This window comes from Punica granatum, chromosome 7, assembly GCF_007655135.1.
Source record: "Punica granatum isolate Tunisia-2019 chromosome 7, ASM765513v2, whole genome shotgun sequence".
Lineage (NCBI taxonomy): Eukaryota > Viridiplantae > Streptophyta > Magnoliopsida > Myrtales > Lythraceae > Punica > Punica granatum.
This window is the reverse complement of record NC_045133.1, coordinates 9125354-9144561: the sequence shown is the minus strand read 5'-3', so window position 1 is coordinate 9144561 and position 19208 is coordinate 9125354. Positions and strand designations below refer to the sequence as shown.

Below are 19208 nucleotides of genomic sequence, written 5' to 3'. Positions count from 1 at the left end.
GCACCTTTCACCGGCAAATCTTTGAGAAAATGCAATTCTAGAAAGTGGAAATGGGCACTTTCAGCAGAATTTGCTGACTTTTTTGGCTGGCCCATATCTAATCAAAGGGATATTAAGTTGCCATCGGGAAGCAGTTGTGATTCTCTATCAGTTAAAATTCAACAATCCAAGGAATCATCTCAAAGGAAGGAAATTTTTTTTTTTCTTCTAATGAAAGGAAGATTTATCTATCTATCTATTTCGGATTCAAATTCATATATGGGAACTGGATTAGATAAAAATATAATTTCTTTTTTCCTTGGAAGATAAAAATAGAATTTCACTGAATCAGAAATGATATGACTGTATATCATATTAGCACAATAATTTTTTTATTTTAAGGTGTGTTTGACTTAATAAAATAAGTCATTTTTCATTTATTATTACTCTCTTCCTCTCACAAAAGTTTTTTTTTATCTTTATTGTCCATCCCCACCTCCTATACATTTCATCCTTTAACTAATTAAATACTTAATTTATCAACACCACCTTAGTTTCACCGGAGACAGATGAATCTAGTGGAGGATAAGAGAAGATGGAAGTAAAGAGATATCAGAAATCTCATTACAGTATTGAGAATCAAAATTGACAATTCTATAAGGAGTTTTTATTTAAAATGGTCCATGGTTTGTCCGTTTTATCAAATCTATCATATGCTTTTTTTTTATCAAATCTATCACATGGTTTACTTTTTGCATCAAATCTATCCCGGCGTTATCTTTTCCGTCGACATCTAACGACCGTGCTGACGTGGCACGTGGAGAGATAGTGGGCCACACTTGTCACGTAGGCGCCACGTCAGCACGGCCGTTAAAAGATAACGCCAAGATAGATTTGATACAAAAAGTAAACCATGAGATAGATTTAACAAAAAAAAGCATATGATAGATTTGACAAAACGAGCAAACCACGAGCCATTTTAGATAAATACCCCATTCTATAATGGTGCGCTAAAAAATGTACCACGATAATACATTCAATTTCTTAATCACATATAGGTATGTGGAATATTAAAAATATACTTAACTCACAGATATTTCAGTCGGATTCCATATTCATTGGATCGCATCCAATGTTGATTAAATTTTGGGGTTGGATAACATGCTCTTAGGAGAAGTCATCACATATCTTGAAAGCTGAACCAATTTAATGGGCTTGTCCTACCAATTGAACTGGCCAGCAAAAATATTATATATATATATATATATATGTATATGTATATATAAAGAAAACAGTCTGCTTGGGGGCAGCTCATTCTGGCGATAATACGGCTTGCGTCGGAACCAAAACTGTTCGGATCTTCCAAACTCTCTTCGCCTGAGGTGGTGGTGGCCAGCTCCAGAGGCCCCCACCCAAGCACCTCCACACACAGCCGCACACATCTTCTTACTACGAAGGAGACTCTTTTTTTGAAAAAAAAATTAAAATTTTATTTTCAAGTTCGTAATTTATGAAACCTTAAATAGATAAATTGTGTTATTATGAACCGGTTTGTTGGTTTGGTAATGAGTGTCATGGCACAATATTATTGGGACACGTATCATGATGAATTCGGGAATAACTTTATAATATATTGGGCTGAACATGCAAAAGCAAAATATAGGCTTATAAAAAATCCAAAAGTTAAATATTATGGACGGAAAAAACTAAATAATGAGAAATTTAATGGCCAAATAAACGTGAAAATTCTAAAACTAAGTAAAAAGTTAAACTAAAGTTCTAAATGTATGAATTTGGCCCAACTAATCCTAAACGTTTAGTCCGTTAAATATTTTAGGTCCGAAACAGTTAATTCGAAACTACTGACCACCTTTCTCCCGGCGATGTCTCCTGAGGCTTTGTGGTGGGTGAGGGAGGGAGCCCCCATAGACACCTGGCGACCTTGTCGGGGGGAAGGTGGTTGGCGGGGGAGCCCCTAACGGTGGGACTCCCACTCTCCCTTTAAAAAAAATTGTCTTTTTTACCAGATTTTTTAATGATTTTAATTAACAAAAATATTATTGACAAATCAAGTGGCACCACATGAACCGATTTAACAGCGTTAACGGTTTCGGGCCGAAAATGTCTCACAGTCTAAACATTTAGAACTAGTTGAGCTAAACTCATACATGTAGAACTTCACTTTAACTTTTTGCATAGTTTTAGAACTTCTGCGTTTATTTAGCCGAAATTTAATGACTGAGAATTGTGCTCTACCATGATGCACTTTTAGCGAAATGTTGTAGAGTGGAAATTTTAACATCTTTTTTCAACATGAGAATGTTTGGACATTTCCTTTATACGCCCACATAGATTAAACCAGGTCTATGAGTGAAGCTCTCTAGAGGGCCACGAGGGACTTTGCATTTTATTTTTTATTTTAAACCATATATATTATATATATTATAATTTAAATTTTAAAGTCTTAAGAGAATTATACAGAAAATCTTGAAATAGCTGAAAGAGTATTACTTATAATCCACCAAAAATTTTCTCAAGCTTTTTTTAACAAGGAATTGCACATTCGTCGGAGGCAGTGGCAATGTATGAGCTGGTGCATGTTTTTAGGGTGAATCGAATTCGAGTCCTTTTCCAAGAAAAAAATTGCACTGAGGCGGCCAACCCTATTGAACCCTTTTCATCTGCTCGTGAGTTACAGTCATTAGCTTTTTCGACTTTTCTAAATATCTTCGTCCAAACAATCTTTGAAACATATATTGGACTGGAAGTAAAAATAGTGGTGCAGGTCAAAGATGAACATATATTTACATGAGTATTGTTCACGTTTACGGTTTCCTTTTATAATTTATGAATATATTCATATGAGTATTGTAATATTTATGGTTGACTGATCGCTTGTTAATATTTATGATATCCTTTTATAATTTATGAATATATTTATGTGAATATTACTAATAATATTCACAGATGGATTATTCTCCACAAATTGAAAATAAGTAACTGTGACAATCGAGTTTCTAATTGAATTTAAAGCCATACTATATATATTAGTAGATGGGGTCCCTGTAGATAATACGAACTCGTATTATCGTTCTGTATGTTCTTATATAAACATATGTGGACATGTAAAATTGTAAATATAATATTCTCAAATTGCATGAGAATGATAGTTATATCCTTTATTAAGAGAATAATTAATTATAAAATAATCATCTTAAATGCAATTCACCAGTAACTTCAAACTAAGGATATGAAATTTCCTTTCGTATATGAATGCATAAATTTCTGACACAACTTCGGATCTGCTTTTTAATTTATTTATAGAGAATATCTATTAACGATGAGCTCATTTAATGAATATTATATGCTTTTAAAAAGACGCTTTTTTTCCTTTGAATATTAGTCTTGATTACAATGTTTTATTTACTGTTTATTTATTGTGGACTTTGCCGGGTTCCCATTGTGTGAACAATGAAAGGATATGATGTCACGTCAAAAAAATCTTTCGTGGTCCTCCCTCGTGATATGATGATGAAATACGAATTGTATTCCTGCAAACAATTGAATGTCCTTATTATCATATAGGTAACAGAACATGAATTTGTATAATGAATAATTTAATTGATTATTTCTCATCATGTTACTATAATAAAGAATCATTTAAGATTTTCTCATCAGTCAGACAAATAGAAGGCCATCATTTTCGACTGGAATGAGATTCCTCAACATAATGAATGTTAGCGAACTAATTAATTCTCAAATCAAACAATGTTGGATAAGTGAAGATCTTTGTCACAAGAAATCTAGGATACATCGCTTTCGTTTCTGACCATTTTGTCTACATTAAATATGACATTTCATGCTACCCTTCTTTCGATGTCCCCATTCTTGGAAAGGTCAGCCACCCTCTAATGCCCAACTAATAAATAATTTAAATGAAAATCGGCCTTGAAAATTTTGATTAATTGGCACTAACCGAGATATATTTGTCTCTTTCTTGCCTAACAAAGAGATTTCTCGATCACTTTTCTATGTTACAACTAATAATTTACAGCTTTTATGCAAATCCAGAAGGTTGAAGATATGGTCTAATTTAAGATGTTCTTTTTTTAGTTTTTTTTCTTTTGGTTCGTGAAATCTGATTCATTGAAGGCTTTACCCACTTGTAACAAAGAAAAAGGAGAAGCTTCCTACATAATATCACGTTTAAATATAGAGGTTTTACACAAGTTGACAAGTAATACCCAATAAATTGTAATTTCAATATTGTTTTTGCCAAAATTTCAATGAGCGCTTCTAGCATGGGACAATAAATAATGTCTTACGGTGGGACACTAATCCTATTTATTAGATATTTTAACATGAAATCTTGGTCACTAATAATTTATATATTTTACCCCTCAAATTATAGTCCTTCAACTAATCATTTAGCGGTTTTTGCCCAAAATAATTTGTACTCGTCCCTCACTCATCCAACATGTGGCCTAATCACAGGCAACATGTGTCCCCACGAGAGACAAAATGTAATCGGGTAATGGGCCAGACCCGACCCTAATTAATTGGACCAATACCGAACTAATAGTCTGGTTTTTTGCCTCCGATTTGGTCTTATTTATTCAACCGATTTGTTTGGTTTTTCATTGGTTCATTCTATCATTTTTTAACCAATTTCTACGATTTTTCATTGGTTCATTCTATCATTTTCAATTCCGATCAGCACGTTCGATCATCATCTGGAAATTGATATGGAGGTTTCGGCCATTTCGATCATCAAATTGTTTCCATAAACACGGTTTTCACATTTCTTTGTATCTAGTTGAAAATTTTGTTCAACAAAATTGAAGCTCCCTCATCGATTTCGCGATGCTTTCAATATGAAAAGAGTCTTGTGCTGGACGTCCCGCCATTGTGATCGGAAACTAGTGTGGATTACGATGGCCAATTCCTATTAACACGTTTTGTTTCACTTCGTTAAACCGCGCCGTGGCTCAAGGCTTCCCGTAGTATCCTCGAAGAGTTCTTCAAAGGTCGGCCATGTTAATCTTTCTCATTTTTTCCCGAACTCCAATCATTTTTTCTTTTGGACAACGGTAATTTTCTTTTGTTATTCCCTAATATTGAGGGATATTTTGCAACTTTTGTCCGATAAGTTGATATTTTCCAAGGATATTTCATTCATTAATTGAGTTAATTTTTATTTCTAAAACTGTTTTATATCATTGGTTCAAGCTAATTGTCTTGTCTGCTATAGCTTATTTGTGCTATAAGCCTATAAATGGTCTTAGGAATATAAATTTCTTTAGGAGGAAAAATAAAAGTATCAGTGAAGAGGAACCGATAAAAAAAATAATTAGTTCATATATTTATATATTGGCCTAAGCCAATTTTATAATTCAATTAAGCTAATCTAATTAAAGGGGTAACAGCGAGTAATTGTTAAAAACTTCAAGCGATAATGATTTCGGTCGATTGAATGAGTTGTCAAGCCCGACCTTCATATTCTATTCTTATTTATAGTCTCGGTTGTTGATGAATGCAGCAATAATGACAACCATTTGATTTAGACAAATATTTGGAATATAGCTAACTTTTATTTTGTTTATTTATATTGGTACAAGTTAATTATACTGTCTGTCAGAGCTCATTTGTGCTACAAATAGTTTTGGGGATATAAATTTCTTTAGGAGAAAAAATAAAAGTATCAGTGAATAGGATCATGATGAAAAACTAATAAGTTTGTATATTTATATATTGGCATAGACCAATTTTACAATCTAGTTAAGCAAATCAACTAAAGGAATAACATCGAGTAATTGTTAAAAACTTCGAGCAATATTGATTTTGGTTGATTGAATGACTTGCCATACAAACAAATATTTGGAACAAAACTAACTTTTATTTTGTTTCTTTATATTGGCTCAAGCTAGTTATCATGTCTGTGAGAGCTCCTTTGTGCTATAAATAATCTTTAAAATATAAATTTCTTTAGGAATGAAAGCAAAAGTATTAGTGAAGAGGACCCTAATGAAAAACTAATAAGTTTCTATATTTATATATTGGCCTTGGCCAATTTTGTAATCCGCTTAAGCAAATCTAACTAAAATGATAACAATGAGTTATTGTACGGTTAGAGGAATCGTGTTTTTCATATTTTTTTACCTATTTTCCTAAATTTAATTTACTTTTTTAATTCCATAATTTTTGGGATAGTGATCCCCATATAACCTAACATTCCATTTTTAGGAAGTTAAATTAGGGAAGTTATATTTTTTTCGGATTTTTTTTCGGATAACTGAAAAGAAAAGGCATCCATTCGTTCACTGGAAGTCGCCATCGACGACGGCATTCATCGTCTTTAAAATATGTGGAACCTTATTGCAATAATCTCCTTTCCTTTCCACAATCTCATTGTCGTTTCATAAATTTGCGTTCCGCCATGGTGTTTTCGTGCAACTCCGATCTTCGTCCAACTGCACAACAAGACAATCACCAACGGTCAACTTTAGCACGTAGGAGCATGGCCGGACATAAATCGTTCATGAAACTTAATGATAAGTTTACTAAATTCATTCGTTTGGTTCTCTTGATTATGTATTATTTCATTTGGTTATAATTCTTCAAATGAAAACTTAAGTTCGCCTTTCTATTCTCCAGTGATGATGGATGCCATGGCCGACAATGTTGTTTTAGAAGAATAACTAAATGCTTAAATCGAGTCTACAAATCAAACCGATATACCCAAGCTGATTTAATTATGAACGGCTTTGTGTTAAACCAATTTTCTTGAAAGACCGTTTGGTTCGAAAAAGTCGGGTCAGGTTTATCGTGGTTCGGATATGAATAGTTAAAGGGTCAGGTATTAATTGTGACACGTGTCGACGTCTACATGTGATATATCATTAATCCAACATATTTGATTGTATTGGAATGTGATAAGATGATATTGTAACAAGATTAAAAAACTAAGTGTTAAAATGTAAGTTTTAATACTTAAATGGTAAAAAAAGTACATGTCCCACCATGGGATACTGTGGTGGGACATTATTTAGTGTCGCATGCCAGAATTTTCCAATTTCAATTAGGTAAGACTAACTTTTTTAGAATAGTTGATATTGACTATTCAAGGTCATTGATCGTGTGGTAAGATCAAAGCTGAATTTGAATCTATGTGCTTGCCGATACCTCCTATCACATTGGTCCAGTACATTGAGCATTATCAGTATTTAGGCCTAAATGCAATACAGTGTGTTAAATGATAAATGAGAATTGTCGCTTTGATATAATAAGCCTAAATCTATTATTTGGACAGGTACGGGACCAATCAAGGCATGCGCAAGTTTATCATCTTATATTACTCATAATAAAATAAAAAAAGTTCATCTTCTTAGATCATATCTCACTGCTCTTGTAGAAATTCACGGACATATATCCGACTGAACATCGAGGAAAAGTGGAGTGTATTTAGCATATACGATTTTTATATCGCTAAGTGTGTATAATTATTAATTAGAAGATCACCATAAAAGCTAACCGCTTAATTTTTATTTTGTTCTCCACAAACATTTACCATTTTTCATCTAAATGTCGGATTTGGCGTCTTTCAAATAATAAAGAATAATTATCCGCCGAAAAAAAGAATAATTTAATTCGTCTCTCTCAGGCCTATAATCAGAAAGATAGATACTAAAAATGAACATATTCGAATGCTGCACGAAGTCATATGCGTAAAACTTCCATCTGATATATATTTACAAAACCGAAAACGGGATAATGTAATGCAATGCAAATGTCTATATATATATATATATATATATATGAGAAAATATAAGAAATTCTTTCGTAATCCCACTTTATCATACTGTATGAAAAAGTATCAATAAATATGTAAAAGCCACATAAATGGTGGGTCCACTAGCATATGGATAATGATATGTAAACTATATGATCACGGGCCGACCATATATATAAAAATTAAATTTCATTCGAAAACTATATAATTAATTATATAACATCATTAATAATCTTATTGATTGGTTTAAAGATACCATATCAATGATAATCAAATTACTTAATATCGTTAATGTATATTGATAATTTTTATTTATATAAAACACAACTGATATAATAAAAAATTATAAATAATTAATTCAGTTTTTTTGCGAAAATTAAGTCATTTTACTTTAAGAAATTAAGGTTAATATAAGAAGTGAAGGAATAATCTTTTAATATTGCACATCACCAAACTATATATATTTATTGAACTTTTGAAGTAGCTACGAAATAAAAGAAAAAAAATTTCAAGTTTAATGTTTAATAAAAAGAAATCATAATAAATATCATGTTAAGTACATTAGTAATTTAATATTCTTATTGTATTGCACATATAATAAGTTATAAAATAAGGAAAAAAAAAGAGCAATAAATTAATTAGTATAAAAAAGCCTTAGCAAAAAGCATGATTAAAATCATGATAATCAAGAGCAAAAAAAGTGAAAGCTTTTTAAGAAAAATGAGAGAAAACCAAACTAACAAAAAAAATCATCTAATACTTATAATTCAAATTCTTTGTAAACAATTATCTCGAAAGTAATAAATAATTATTGCTAATATTTTTTTGTGTGCAAATCACATATTTTAATTTCTTCTCAATTTTCATTTGGGATAAGTACTAAAAAAGATAAAAACATTTAAAATTGAAAGTCAATGAACTACGTCGTGAATTTTTTTAAGACTTCTTAACGAACAATCTATGGGAAAAATTTTAGAGGGATAAGGAAGTTGAAATAATTTTCATGTGTCTATTTGAGGACTGAAAGTTATATACAGTAGAAATAAATACAGCTTTTTGAATAGTCGCATCCTTTTAGCAATCACATCCTTTCACTAGAAAATCATATTTTACCAAATATTAAATAGTATTTGATGATTAAATTTATATATACTAATTTAACCGTTAAATTTTCTTCTTACTAAATTATAACTCTCTTTATTTTTTGATCGAACCTTTAATTTTTAGTTTTTACTAAAGAAGATATAATTTTCAAATAAAAATAAAAAATTAAGTGATGTAAGAATTTTATTTAGAAGGGCCTCTTCAAATATTGTTTGAAAAGTTATTTCGCTTTTATTGTTTCAATGAGTGGGGCATTTAAGAAAAGGTACAATGATTTCAAGAGTTAATTTGGTTTTATTAATTATAAAACGCGACAAATTTGTAATATCATTAATTAACTAAAGGAAAAATGGGAAGAAAAGTTGAAAAAATACCTCATACTTTATTTTTACTATTGAAAGTGTGAAAGTGTGCATAAGACAAAGACTGTGTGAAATCGATAAGCGACAGACATAGATGCAGTGAAGTTTTGAAATCATAGATCGATATGAAAAATAGGACAAACGTATTTGCGATACAATTGATTGGGTTGAGATGGATACAAGGGAAAAAGTGTCAAAAATTAATGATAAAGAGAGAATCTAAATATAAGTATTATGAAAGCATGCTATCGAAAGTAACGAACTTGAAAGGATGCAAAGAAAAGTCATGAGAAGACTATGGTATCTTCAGAATAATAAAAATTGCAGAAGCACCTCATATATTTTTCATATATATATATATATATATATATATATATAAAATCATGGTTATGACAGAAAGTGGACTCAACAACAAAGTCCTTGAGTTTAATACTCACAAGTATTTTCTTTGCATTTTCTATCATTATACTATATCTTAGATCTCCCTTATAAAAGAAATAAAAAAAACATTTATATCACTAAAGGGGTTTTATTCCTTTTTTTTTCCCGCCGGGTGTTTCTACAGTAGTTTCTAAAGAAGTGTGCTACAGTACTGCGTACGATGTGATCCATTAGATTTATAGAATTAAATTTCAATCTTCATTTTTTATTAAATGTAAAAGATTTAGTTTTGATGATTTAAAAGCTGTCATTTGTAACCCAAAAAAAGCTGTCATTCATTATCCTTGCCACCATACTTTTACATATATATATATATATATATATATATATATATATTTCCGTTCTAGGATAATAGGGGCGTCGATGCTGCGTCATACCCCATCGCCGAGGTCACTGGAGATGTCTGAGGGCTCCGGTGACCTCAGCCAGGGGTCAGTCACCGGCAGCAAGGGCACCCACTGCAGCAAATCAGAGTTTCTTTTATTTTTTTTTCCCCCTTCTTTTGCACTCTTTTCACGTTCACACCGCCGGCCAGCAACCCAAGTCATGAGCAACATATTGAATTTCAGCGCTTCCAGGCAAATTAATTCCCTTCAAATGAACCTGCATCACAACCAGGAAAAGAGACAAAATCTCCCTCATAATCATAACATCAATTCTCCAAAGCTTCCATCAAACTCAGTTGAGATATATATAAGTTACTGGTAGGAAAAAGATATATGCGAATCAGAGACAATAGGATTGAGAGTTTCAGATAAACCAACATGTTTTTGAATGATTTGATAATCTCTTAAATGGATTCAACGAGAGGGAGCATTAAGGAATGAGAGCAGGTGAATGCATCGAGCTGGCCACCACAGCTGAGGTTGACAGCCTTGTTTGATGGCTTCGGCGACCTTGGACGAGTGATGGCCTGCGGTAAGGCTCCCGCCCTTGATCGCAAAAAAAATATATGGAAAAGAAAAATCTCTAATATGGGTAAGTGGAATCACCAAGCCTCACAACTAGCTAGCTAGTGCCCGCCAGCCGAGGTCATCGGAGTCCTCGAACATCATCGAGTATCTTGGCTGTGGCAGTGGGCGGCGCTGAGGCCCCTATTTTCCTTCAATTGAAAATATGATTATATTTTAACAGAATGGGGACAAATGAAAAATAAAGACTTTAAATGTTCAAAGCTAATTTTTCTTATATTTAATAAGGACTAACAATCCAAATTTAACTATATAAATCTAATTGCAAGTCGCATTGCATGTACTACTTATTCAATAATAAATAAATAAAGCACATTATATCTAAGAAAATTAATTTTTTAGATTAGATGGTTGTAATATCTTAAAATTTCACACTATTACAGTATGCATTACAATCAAAAAAAATTACACTACAGTAGTACATACTACAATTTTGAGAGTGATACTAAAGAATCAATTTCTTTTTTAAAAAAAGACTATTTAAATATTTCTTGGAAAACAGAAATCTCAAGGTTTATTTGATATACGTATCTCTAAAGAGTGATACAGCTTCTTGTGTTGCAATCAATCTCTTTCTCTTTTTTGATGGGGGAAAAACATATGTTGTTATCAATCATTGTCACTTCTTTTCCTTCTTCTTGATATCTCCCCTAGAAATGCAAAGTCATGATCATCATGATATGGACGGAGGACTTCTCCATCATTCTGTGGGCGAACGGTGGCAATGGCAGCTCATTTACATAAGTTGTGAGACCAAAAAACATAATCATTTTTCATTTTTCGTGATACAAGTTATAATAATTTGATGGGTAGGATGATTATGTATATATCCCAAAAAAGGAAATTTACAATGTTTCAAAAGTTGAATTTGATGTCACATAGAGCTTTAAGCTGTAAAATTGACACATGGAGTTTCGTGTAGTGGTAAGTCAACTCAGCACCAAAAGAGCTCGGATTCGATCCTCACTGGTTGAACTTTCCGTGTCTCTTGATTTCACTTTTCTTATTCTTTTATCAAATTTATGAATATCTCTTATTTGGAGAAAAAAACATTGATAATGATATTCTTAAAATATATATATTACCTACTGCATAAAAGTTGCGTAGATCTATTTCAATTCTTTTTCATTAAATTCTCTCTTTTGATACTTGTTCCACATTTTAGGAATCAATTGATCACTTTACATGTAATTTTAAGTTGTCAGCATTTTTTTTTATGAATGCATGGTTTATATATTATATTACGTACCTCTCTCTCACGTTTGGGCTAGAATGATATTGAAGGTTTTGCTTTGAATTAATTAAATAAGAGGCATACATACTAGTAGAGTTTTAATCTATAAAACCTTTTAATGGCCACCGCCGTGTGAGGTTAAATTTAGCAAGTGAAAACGCAATTTATTATTGAATACACTTAGCATGACGAAAGCCGTAATGCCACATTGGAAATTATAGAGGAATCTGGGTATATCGGAAGGGCGAAGATTAGATTGTTCCAATTATAAGATTTAGCACCTTTGAATTTAACATAGATTCCATCAATTTGTGCACTTAGTTGCAAATAACAACTCATACTGACTCAAATCATCCGCGCAAGCCATTTAAAGCTCGAACTATGGTTTCGTCTTAGCATGTCCAAGAGTGAAGAGAGTTAATATATCCATCTCATAATCAATCGCTGATGGCGGGCTTTAATTTTAATCAACATGTTTAACATGACAAGAGTGCGCTAAGATTCAAGATTATCAGGGTGTATGAGACAAATGAATTCCACGATTTCTTTGGTCTAATATGATAATTTCACCAGTTATAATATAGATAGACTATAAACTACTTCAAACTTGATAAAATTAGTATTTTAGAATAGACAGTTACATAATTTCACATTTTCACATGGTATAGGAGTAGGAGTAGGTTTGAAAACACCGTCCTCGTATATAGCTCCCACTTAATTAACTTCACGCTATTGAACACGTGAGGAATGTTAATTGATAGATAAACAAGCCATTACTTATCTATGGATAAATTACACCATACAATATGTTTTTTTTTAACTCTTTTCACGAGATAACATAATTTACTTCAATTTTTTCAAATAACACGAAAATTTTGAATTAATCTACCATATAACGCAACATCAACTTTCTGAAAAAGGGAAAAAAAAATAGTGACAGAAGGCCGCCATTGGCACCCAAGTGTGCAAGAGGCGACTAACTGCGAATGCCACGTCTATAAAGAGTTACGCAAGATAGCATGTGTTTTAAGCCTTTTTTTGCATGTCGTAGCACAATTTTCGAAAAATTGACATCATTTAACATAATTTTACGCCTTCCACATGCAAGGATGTAAAAAAAAAAATAGTGCCATGTTCGCTTTTGACATATTTTCTACAGAAAATTGATAGTATGCTATATGATTAAAAAAGTTCAAAATTTCTGTGCTATTTGGTGAAATATGAAGCAAAATATGTTGTTTGGTGAAAAAAAAAACTTATAATATGATATAATTTATCCTCATCTAATTATGTAGTTTTTAAGTTAGATATACTTATTAAAAGGAAAGCTTTTAAGTTGGACATGGACTACACTACTACTCAATCTGCAGAGAGAGGGAATTTACGAAACAAAAAGGAAATAGAATTTCGTTTTCTCTTGACTTGCAATGGTCATAGATGAACAAGAGGAAAACATCAAATAATGCACGCAAAGGTGGCATCATATATGGAGCATTCCTACCTCTACTTTTTTCGACGTGAAGTCATTGATGTTTAATTATATTATATATATATGTGTATGTATATATACAGGTGTATGTATTACCTAATTATAGAGACAATGTGAGCCTCTTGATGAAGACAGAGTATAACTGGTTACTTCACTGAAATGGTCCATAATTTCAATGGATGAGTAATGGGGTCGTCTCTCTCTTAAATGGTCACTATGGAGGACCTCAAGAATATGGCATGAGACCCCACAGCACCAAACACACAACACGCATGAAACAAAAATGAAATTATGCCATCAAAGCATATAATGTGGTCTCGTTTCTGAAATGTTCTTTCCTCTCTTTTCTTTGTCCTCTTTATTCTGTTTAAACTATAAAAAGAGAAAAGAGAGAGAAAAAAAAAGCAAATAGCATTTGAAAAGATATAAATAATAGTTAAAGAATAATTAGATGGGAGTCAATCTTGCCATAACGGCAAAGGTTGCACCTCCTTGTGCATTGAATTGCCAATTTCGTAGAAAGCAAAATGAGTGGGACAGGACCAACATGGTTTTAATTTATTCAGATCATTCGGTGTTTGTCATTTATAAGTAAATTTTCAAATTCTAATATATTATGAATGGAGAAAAAAGGTTTATAATTGGGAGAATTTTACCACTTAATGAACCATCCAGCTCAAACTTGGATTGATCGGGGCTTTTTTATCTTTCAGATATCATGTGACGCATAATAGAAAAATGAGAGGAAGAGAGAGGAATCAAAGAGAAACAATGTTACGAAATGCAATTCCACCTAAAGAAAGAATTATTCAAATTACAAAAATTTTATGGTGAGGGGCACAATAATTATAAAAAATAAAAATAACTAAATGTAAACCCAGTCACGGTGATAAAGGGTTACCATAGAAAATCTGTATTTGTTTAAAAGCATAATTTATAACATTGGTCAAAATTATAATTTTTTTTTTAAAAAAAACCATAAAGTTGAGGGCTGGAGTGGGACCAGAATAGATTCATAAGAAGCTGTATGTAAATTGCCGACGTCGAGCAATTTCCTCAGATTGCATTCGTGAAAGAAGTTCTTACAATGTATAAATAATTCAATAAATTATCCCAAAAGAGAAAAGTCTGCAAGTTGCGTAAAACCGTCCTAAGAATCGAGCTTAAATGATAAATACAAAATAAATGCAAGAAAATATGGCAACATACCATTAATATACGACTAGTACTGCGTACATATGTGTTCCACGTAAATATCGATGCTGTTACTATTGACGAAAAAAAGAATTAAGTGGTTGTCACGCATCAAAGGTGGCATAAGCTACTTACATTGAACTGTCCCATGAAAATAAAAATTATAATATTTACGGGGTCCACAGGATATTGTGTTAGATTATGATTGAAATTGCATGTTGAAACTGACGAATCACATATAAAATTTTGTTGCTGATTGACCATTTCTTGGGTAACATTATGCCAATATTATTCACTGCGTGCGGTGACGAGAATATTTAATTAGGACTTTAATTAAATAAATATCCTCGTAAACTTAATGTGTTTGAAAATTAGTAAGAAAAAAGAAGAAGAGGAAATGGAATTGAAAATTCTATTATTTAGTACAAGAAATAAATCCATTTAGTTTTGATTAATTTTCGAATTATTTAATATTTCTGTGATTGATTATAATAAATTTTAAAAAATAATTATTGACGGAAATTTGTAAAGAACAATGTTTTCCCTCTATAAATAGGGAAGTAACGTCCTCATCCTCCCTCCCTCCTCCCCTCCTTCCCTTCTCATGCATTAGCTTCTTGTGTCAATCGATCATATTCCTCTCTTACTGGGAACCAATCTAGGAAACCCGTCAGCACCGCCGCTACCGCCTCCTCTTCCACGGTGCCTGCCACCTTCGAACCATGGTGGTCCTATCTCAGGCAGTACTCGACCACTTCACCCCGATCAAAACCTACAAGTCCACCACTAATGTGTTCACTGGGGTCCCAACCATCAACCTGTCCAACCCCGATGCAGGTGCCCACCTCGTGAGAGCCTGCGGGGAATTTGGGTTCTTCAAGGTGGTCAATCACGCGGTCCCCCTCGAACTGATAAACAGGTTGCTGGCCCAGTCACTAAAGTTTTTCCACCAGCCACAATCCGAGAAGAACCAAGCCGGACCTCCTGACCCGTTCGGGTATGGGAGCAAGAGGATCGGACCGAATGGGGATGTCGGGTGGGTTGAGTACTTAATTCTCTCCGCCAGTCCCGACACCAATGCTATCTCTCAGAGGTTGCTCTCCTTCTTACAAGAAAACCAGCCGTTGTTCCGGTAAAATAACTCCGAATCCTTTCACAAGATAAATATAAATAAATACATAAATAAAATCACAATCCTTATATACTTCCTATAGAGCCGAGTATCCTTGCATATTTCTATCACAAAATTCAGTAATTAAAAACAACGGCTTGCGAGGTCTCAGTGAGCAGACTTTATTGAAATTCATTATAAGTATAGCAAGGCCAAATTGTCGTCAAAACCTGGATTAAGTTTAATCAATAGGTCGAGTACACATCGTAATCTCACCAAAAAATCATTCTTGCTGTTCCAAAAGCAATTGGACCAATTGAAAATAATGAGTTATTTTAAAATTTGTTAAATATGATTGAAATACACCTAATATAATTACGAAATAACTGCACAGCTGCTTTTTGATTTTGAGCTGTACCGACTTCCCAGGCCACTTTTATGAAAATTGTTCCGACTTTAGCAACTATTCCACCTATAATTTCCCACTTTTTGGACCTATTTTTATCCGAATATACATACGCATATGTCGTTATCAGTCTGAAAATTTTCTTTTTATCTTTTATTAAGATTTATTTATAAATATTTAAATTAAAAAATGGACTCTTACAGCTTTATGTCTTCCTCTGGAAGTGAATATGCATTACGTCCAATGTCGGCTCTAAAAAATAATTTTCAAAATTTATTTTCATTTTCTAAAATAATAAATACGCTTAATTAAAACTGCAGAGCCGCGGTGGATGATTACGTGAGAGAAGTGAAGACGCTGGCCGTCGAAGTCGTTGAACTGATAGAGAAAGGCTTGGGCTTAACAATGACAGATCAGGAAGGTCGTAACAACGAGGGTCCGACGAGCAGGCTGCTGAGGAACGAGAAGAGCGACTCGTGCTTCAGAGTGAACCACTACCCTCCATGCCCGGACCACTGGGAGGTGGCAGCGAGTGGACGGAATTTGATAGGGTTCGGAGAGCACACTGACCCTCAAATCATCTCCGTGCTCCAATCCAACAATACCTCCGGCCTTGAGATCTGCCTCAAGAATGGGTCATGGGTCACGATCCCCCCTGATCAATCGTCCTTCTTCATCATTGTCGGCGACTCGCTCCAGGTACACACATATAAATCACATATAAGTTTCCGATTATGTGTAACAATATAAATGTTTATAACTTGAGCTCTTCTTAGGAACCGTTTATTGGAAGTTATAATTACATAGACTTCGATATCTATATTTGAGCATATGCCTGTTTTCCGGGGATGCCGGACAAAGTCTTCTTGCACGATTGGTGTATGTGAAATGGCCACATATTCCACCATTGCAAGGAACCCGCTGGGGGGACCCGGTCAAGGTGCATATAATATTATAAATTTCGAAATTGATTGTAACCGTTCGTGGGGAAAAGAAAAAACAAAAGGAATTGGATTATCTTGTATTCGCATTGAGAGGATGCTCTTTTCATATTATTGTATTCGGCATCTAATTATTATTATTATTATTATTATTATTATATCTCACATCAATGGATGTTCAAACCTAATAACTTCAAAGGATGTGAATAGATCATAACTAGATACTATCTAATTAAGGTTGTACTTAATTTCCTAGGATTCTGCAACGAAGCTTCTTTAGAGGCTCTGCTTTAGGTGGACCTTTTGATTAAATTAGACTCCTCTTTGATTTACGATGATGACTTTTTTTTTCTAATATATATATATTCCCTTTATGTTTTCCTTTATGATTAGATACACTCATTACCTAATTTTTGTACTTTTAATTGAAGAAAGACTGATTCCACATATGTTGGCTCGGTATATATTATATATTCTTCAGGTGTTGACAAATGGGAGATTCAAAAGCGTGAAGCACAGGGTGTTAGCCGATCACACGAAATCGAGGGTCTCGATGATCTTCTTCGGGGGGCCACCTCTTGACGAGAGCATCACACCAATACCGTCCTTGATGGAGGAAGGAGAAGAGAGCCATTACAAAGAATTCACATGGTTTGAATATAAGAAGTCTGCATACAAGTCAAGGTTGGCTGATTATAGGCTTGGGTTGTTTGAGAAAACACCAGCCCAATGATTTTGTGGTCAAAAAGAAGGGGGGAAAGAAAAATCTATAAATCCTAGAGAGTTTTGTCAAAAAGTTGAAGCTAGATCTTCGATTGCGTCATCGTAGGTGGAAAACAAATAATAAAAAAAAAGATGGAAAACATATAGGTTTGCTGCATTGTTTCTGTTTTTTTTAATCGATTAGACCCCCGAGTATCTTGAACTTACTGGTTGTGCCTAATATTTATTTGGAAGTAGACTTAGCTATAGCCACAAAGTGCTTCTAGTAGGTGTCCGAGCCTTACACTGTTGTTAAAATTCTATCTACCTTAACAGTGTAATTCGCCAATTGTAGTGCTAGGCGCTTTTATTTTCTTTTTTTTTTTTATCCTTTTGTGATTCGGGCTTCTCTTTTCTTTTGTCGTGATTAATCTATTCTCCCGCCTCGTGTATATAGCCTACCTTTTTTGCCGTCCGAGTTTCACCATTGGGTCATCACTTTCCTGATAGACTAGAAGAAATCATGATGCTCGTGTTATTTTTTTCGGTTATAAAAAAGGTCTTTAAATCTAATACAACAAAATAAAATTTTAATTTTAATAGTTAATTAATAAAGGGGTATGGGCACAGTCCTATGATGTGTATACCGAAATGTAAAATCTTTTAATTACCAGGTAAAAGCGTGCGTTATTGTGTTATACCCTCTTTACTTAAAACTTTACCTATTGCACCTGGACAATGTGAAATTACCAAATGGGGCTTCGACATTCCAAGACTTGTAATCTGATACATTGGTAGATAAAATTATTCCATATTGAGAAACAAAGGTAAATGAGGAAGAGAGATGATTGAATGAATGGATGATTGTCTATTGTATTGATTGATATGAACGTCCTTATATGGACTGATGTGCATCAGCATAAAAGAAATATCCCATAAATCTAGCTAACCAACTAGGAAAGATAAGATACTATCCTAAGAAGTAGATAATATACATAAATACATAATGTACATAATATTCTAGACCGTAACCAAAAAAAAATGACCATAATGCGTGTGTTCAAATACTCGAAAAAAAAAATCAGTTAGACCAATTCCTCTTGAAACTTCTCACGAGAGAGGGAATAGCGAAACTCCTACTGCACCAAAAGGTCACTGGCAATGATTTAAGCAATGACACCACATCATTAAAGCTGCAATGAAACTGCGTCTCTTTTCTTTTCGTTTTCTTGGTCTAACATGCTAAGTGCATGGGCATAAAACTATAATATTTCAGTGACCAATCCCCATATCTACAATCACATAGTTGGACTTAGCTCACTCGTATTCACTTTTATCTCATACCAAGAAAATCTTTTTTTTTTTAATAATATCGTACCGAGAAAATTTGTTATGGCTTTTTCCCTCATTTGATGCCTTATTCTCTCGAGCACTTATTCCTCATTCTAAACCGGTCCGATCCTCTCTTTCCCCCAGAAATCTTTC

The 19208-nt window shown here is 33.2% G+C and overlaps 1 protein-coding gene across 1 annotated transcript; it reads left to right on the top strand.

Annotated features, from left to right (window-relative positions):
* Positions 1–15124: 15124 nt before the first annotated feature.
* LOC116212855 (gibberellin 2-beta-dioxygenase-like) lies at positions 15125–18403 on the top strand. The gene is made up of 3 exons (XM_031547576.1): positions 15125–15695; positions 16401–16779; positions 17503–18403. Exons 1-3 carry the CDS (start codon positions 15286–15288, stop codon positions 17752–17754), a joined length of 1041 nt encoding a protein of 346 aa, XP_031403436.1. The 5' UTR covers positions 15125–15285; the 3' UTR covers positions 17755–18403.
* The last annotated feature ends 805 nt before the right edge of the window (positions 18404–19208 follow it).

Bases quoted from the DNA above. Each gene is read 5' to 3' on its own strand.
- LOC116212855 (XM_031547576.1), top strand. From the start codon at position 15,286: ATGGTGGTCCTATCTCAGGCAGTACTCGACCACTTCACCCCGATCAAA. The intron at 15,696-16,400 runs GTAAAATAACTC...TTAAAACTGCAG, and splicing joins GAAAACCAGCCGTTGTTCCG to AGCCGCGGTGGATGATTACG. The intron at 16,780-17,502 runs GTACACACATAT...TATATTCTTCAG, and splicing joins TTGTCGGCGACTCGCTCCAG to GTGTTGACAAATGGGAGATT.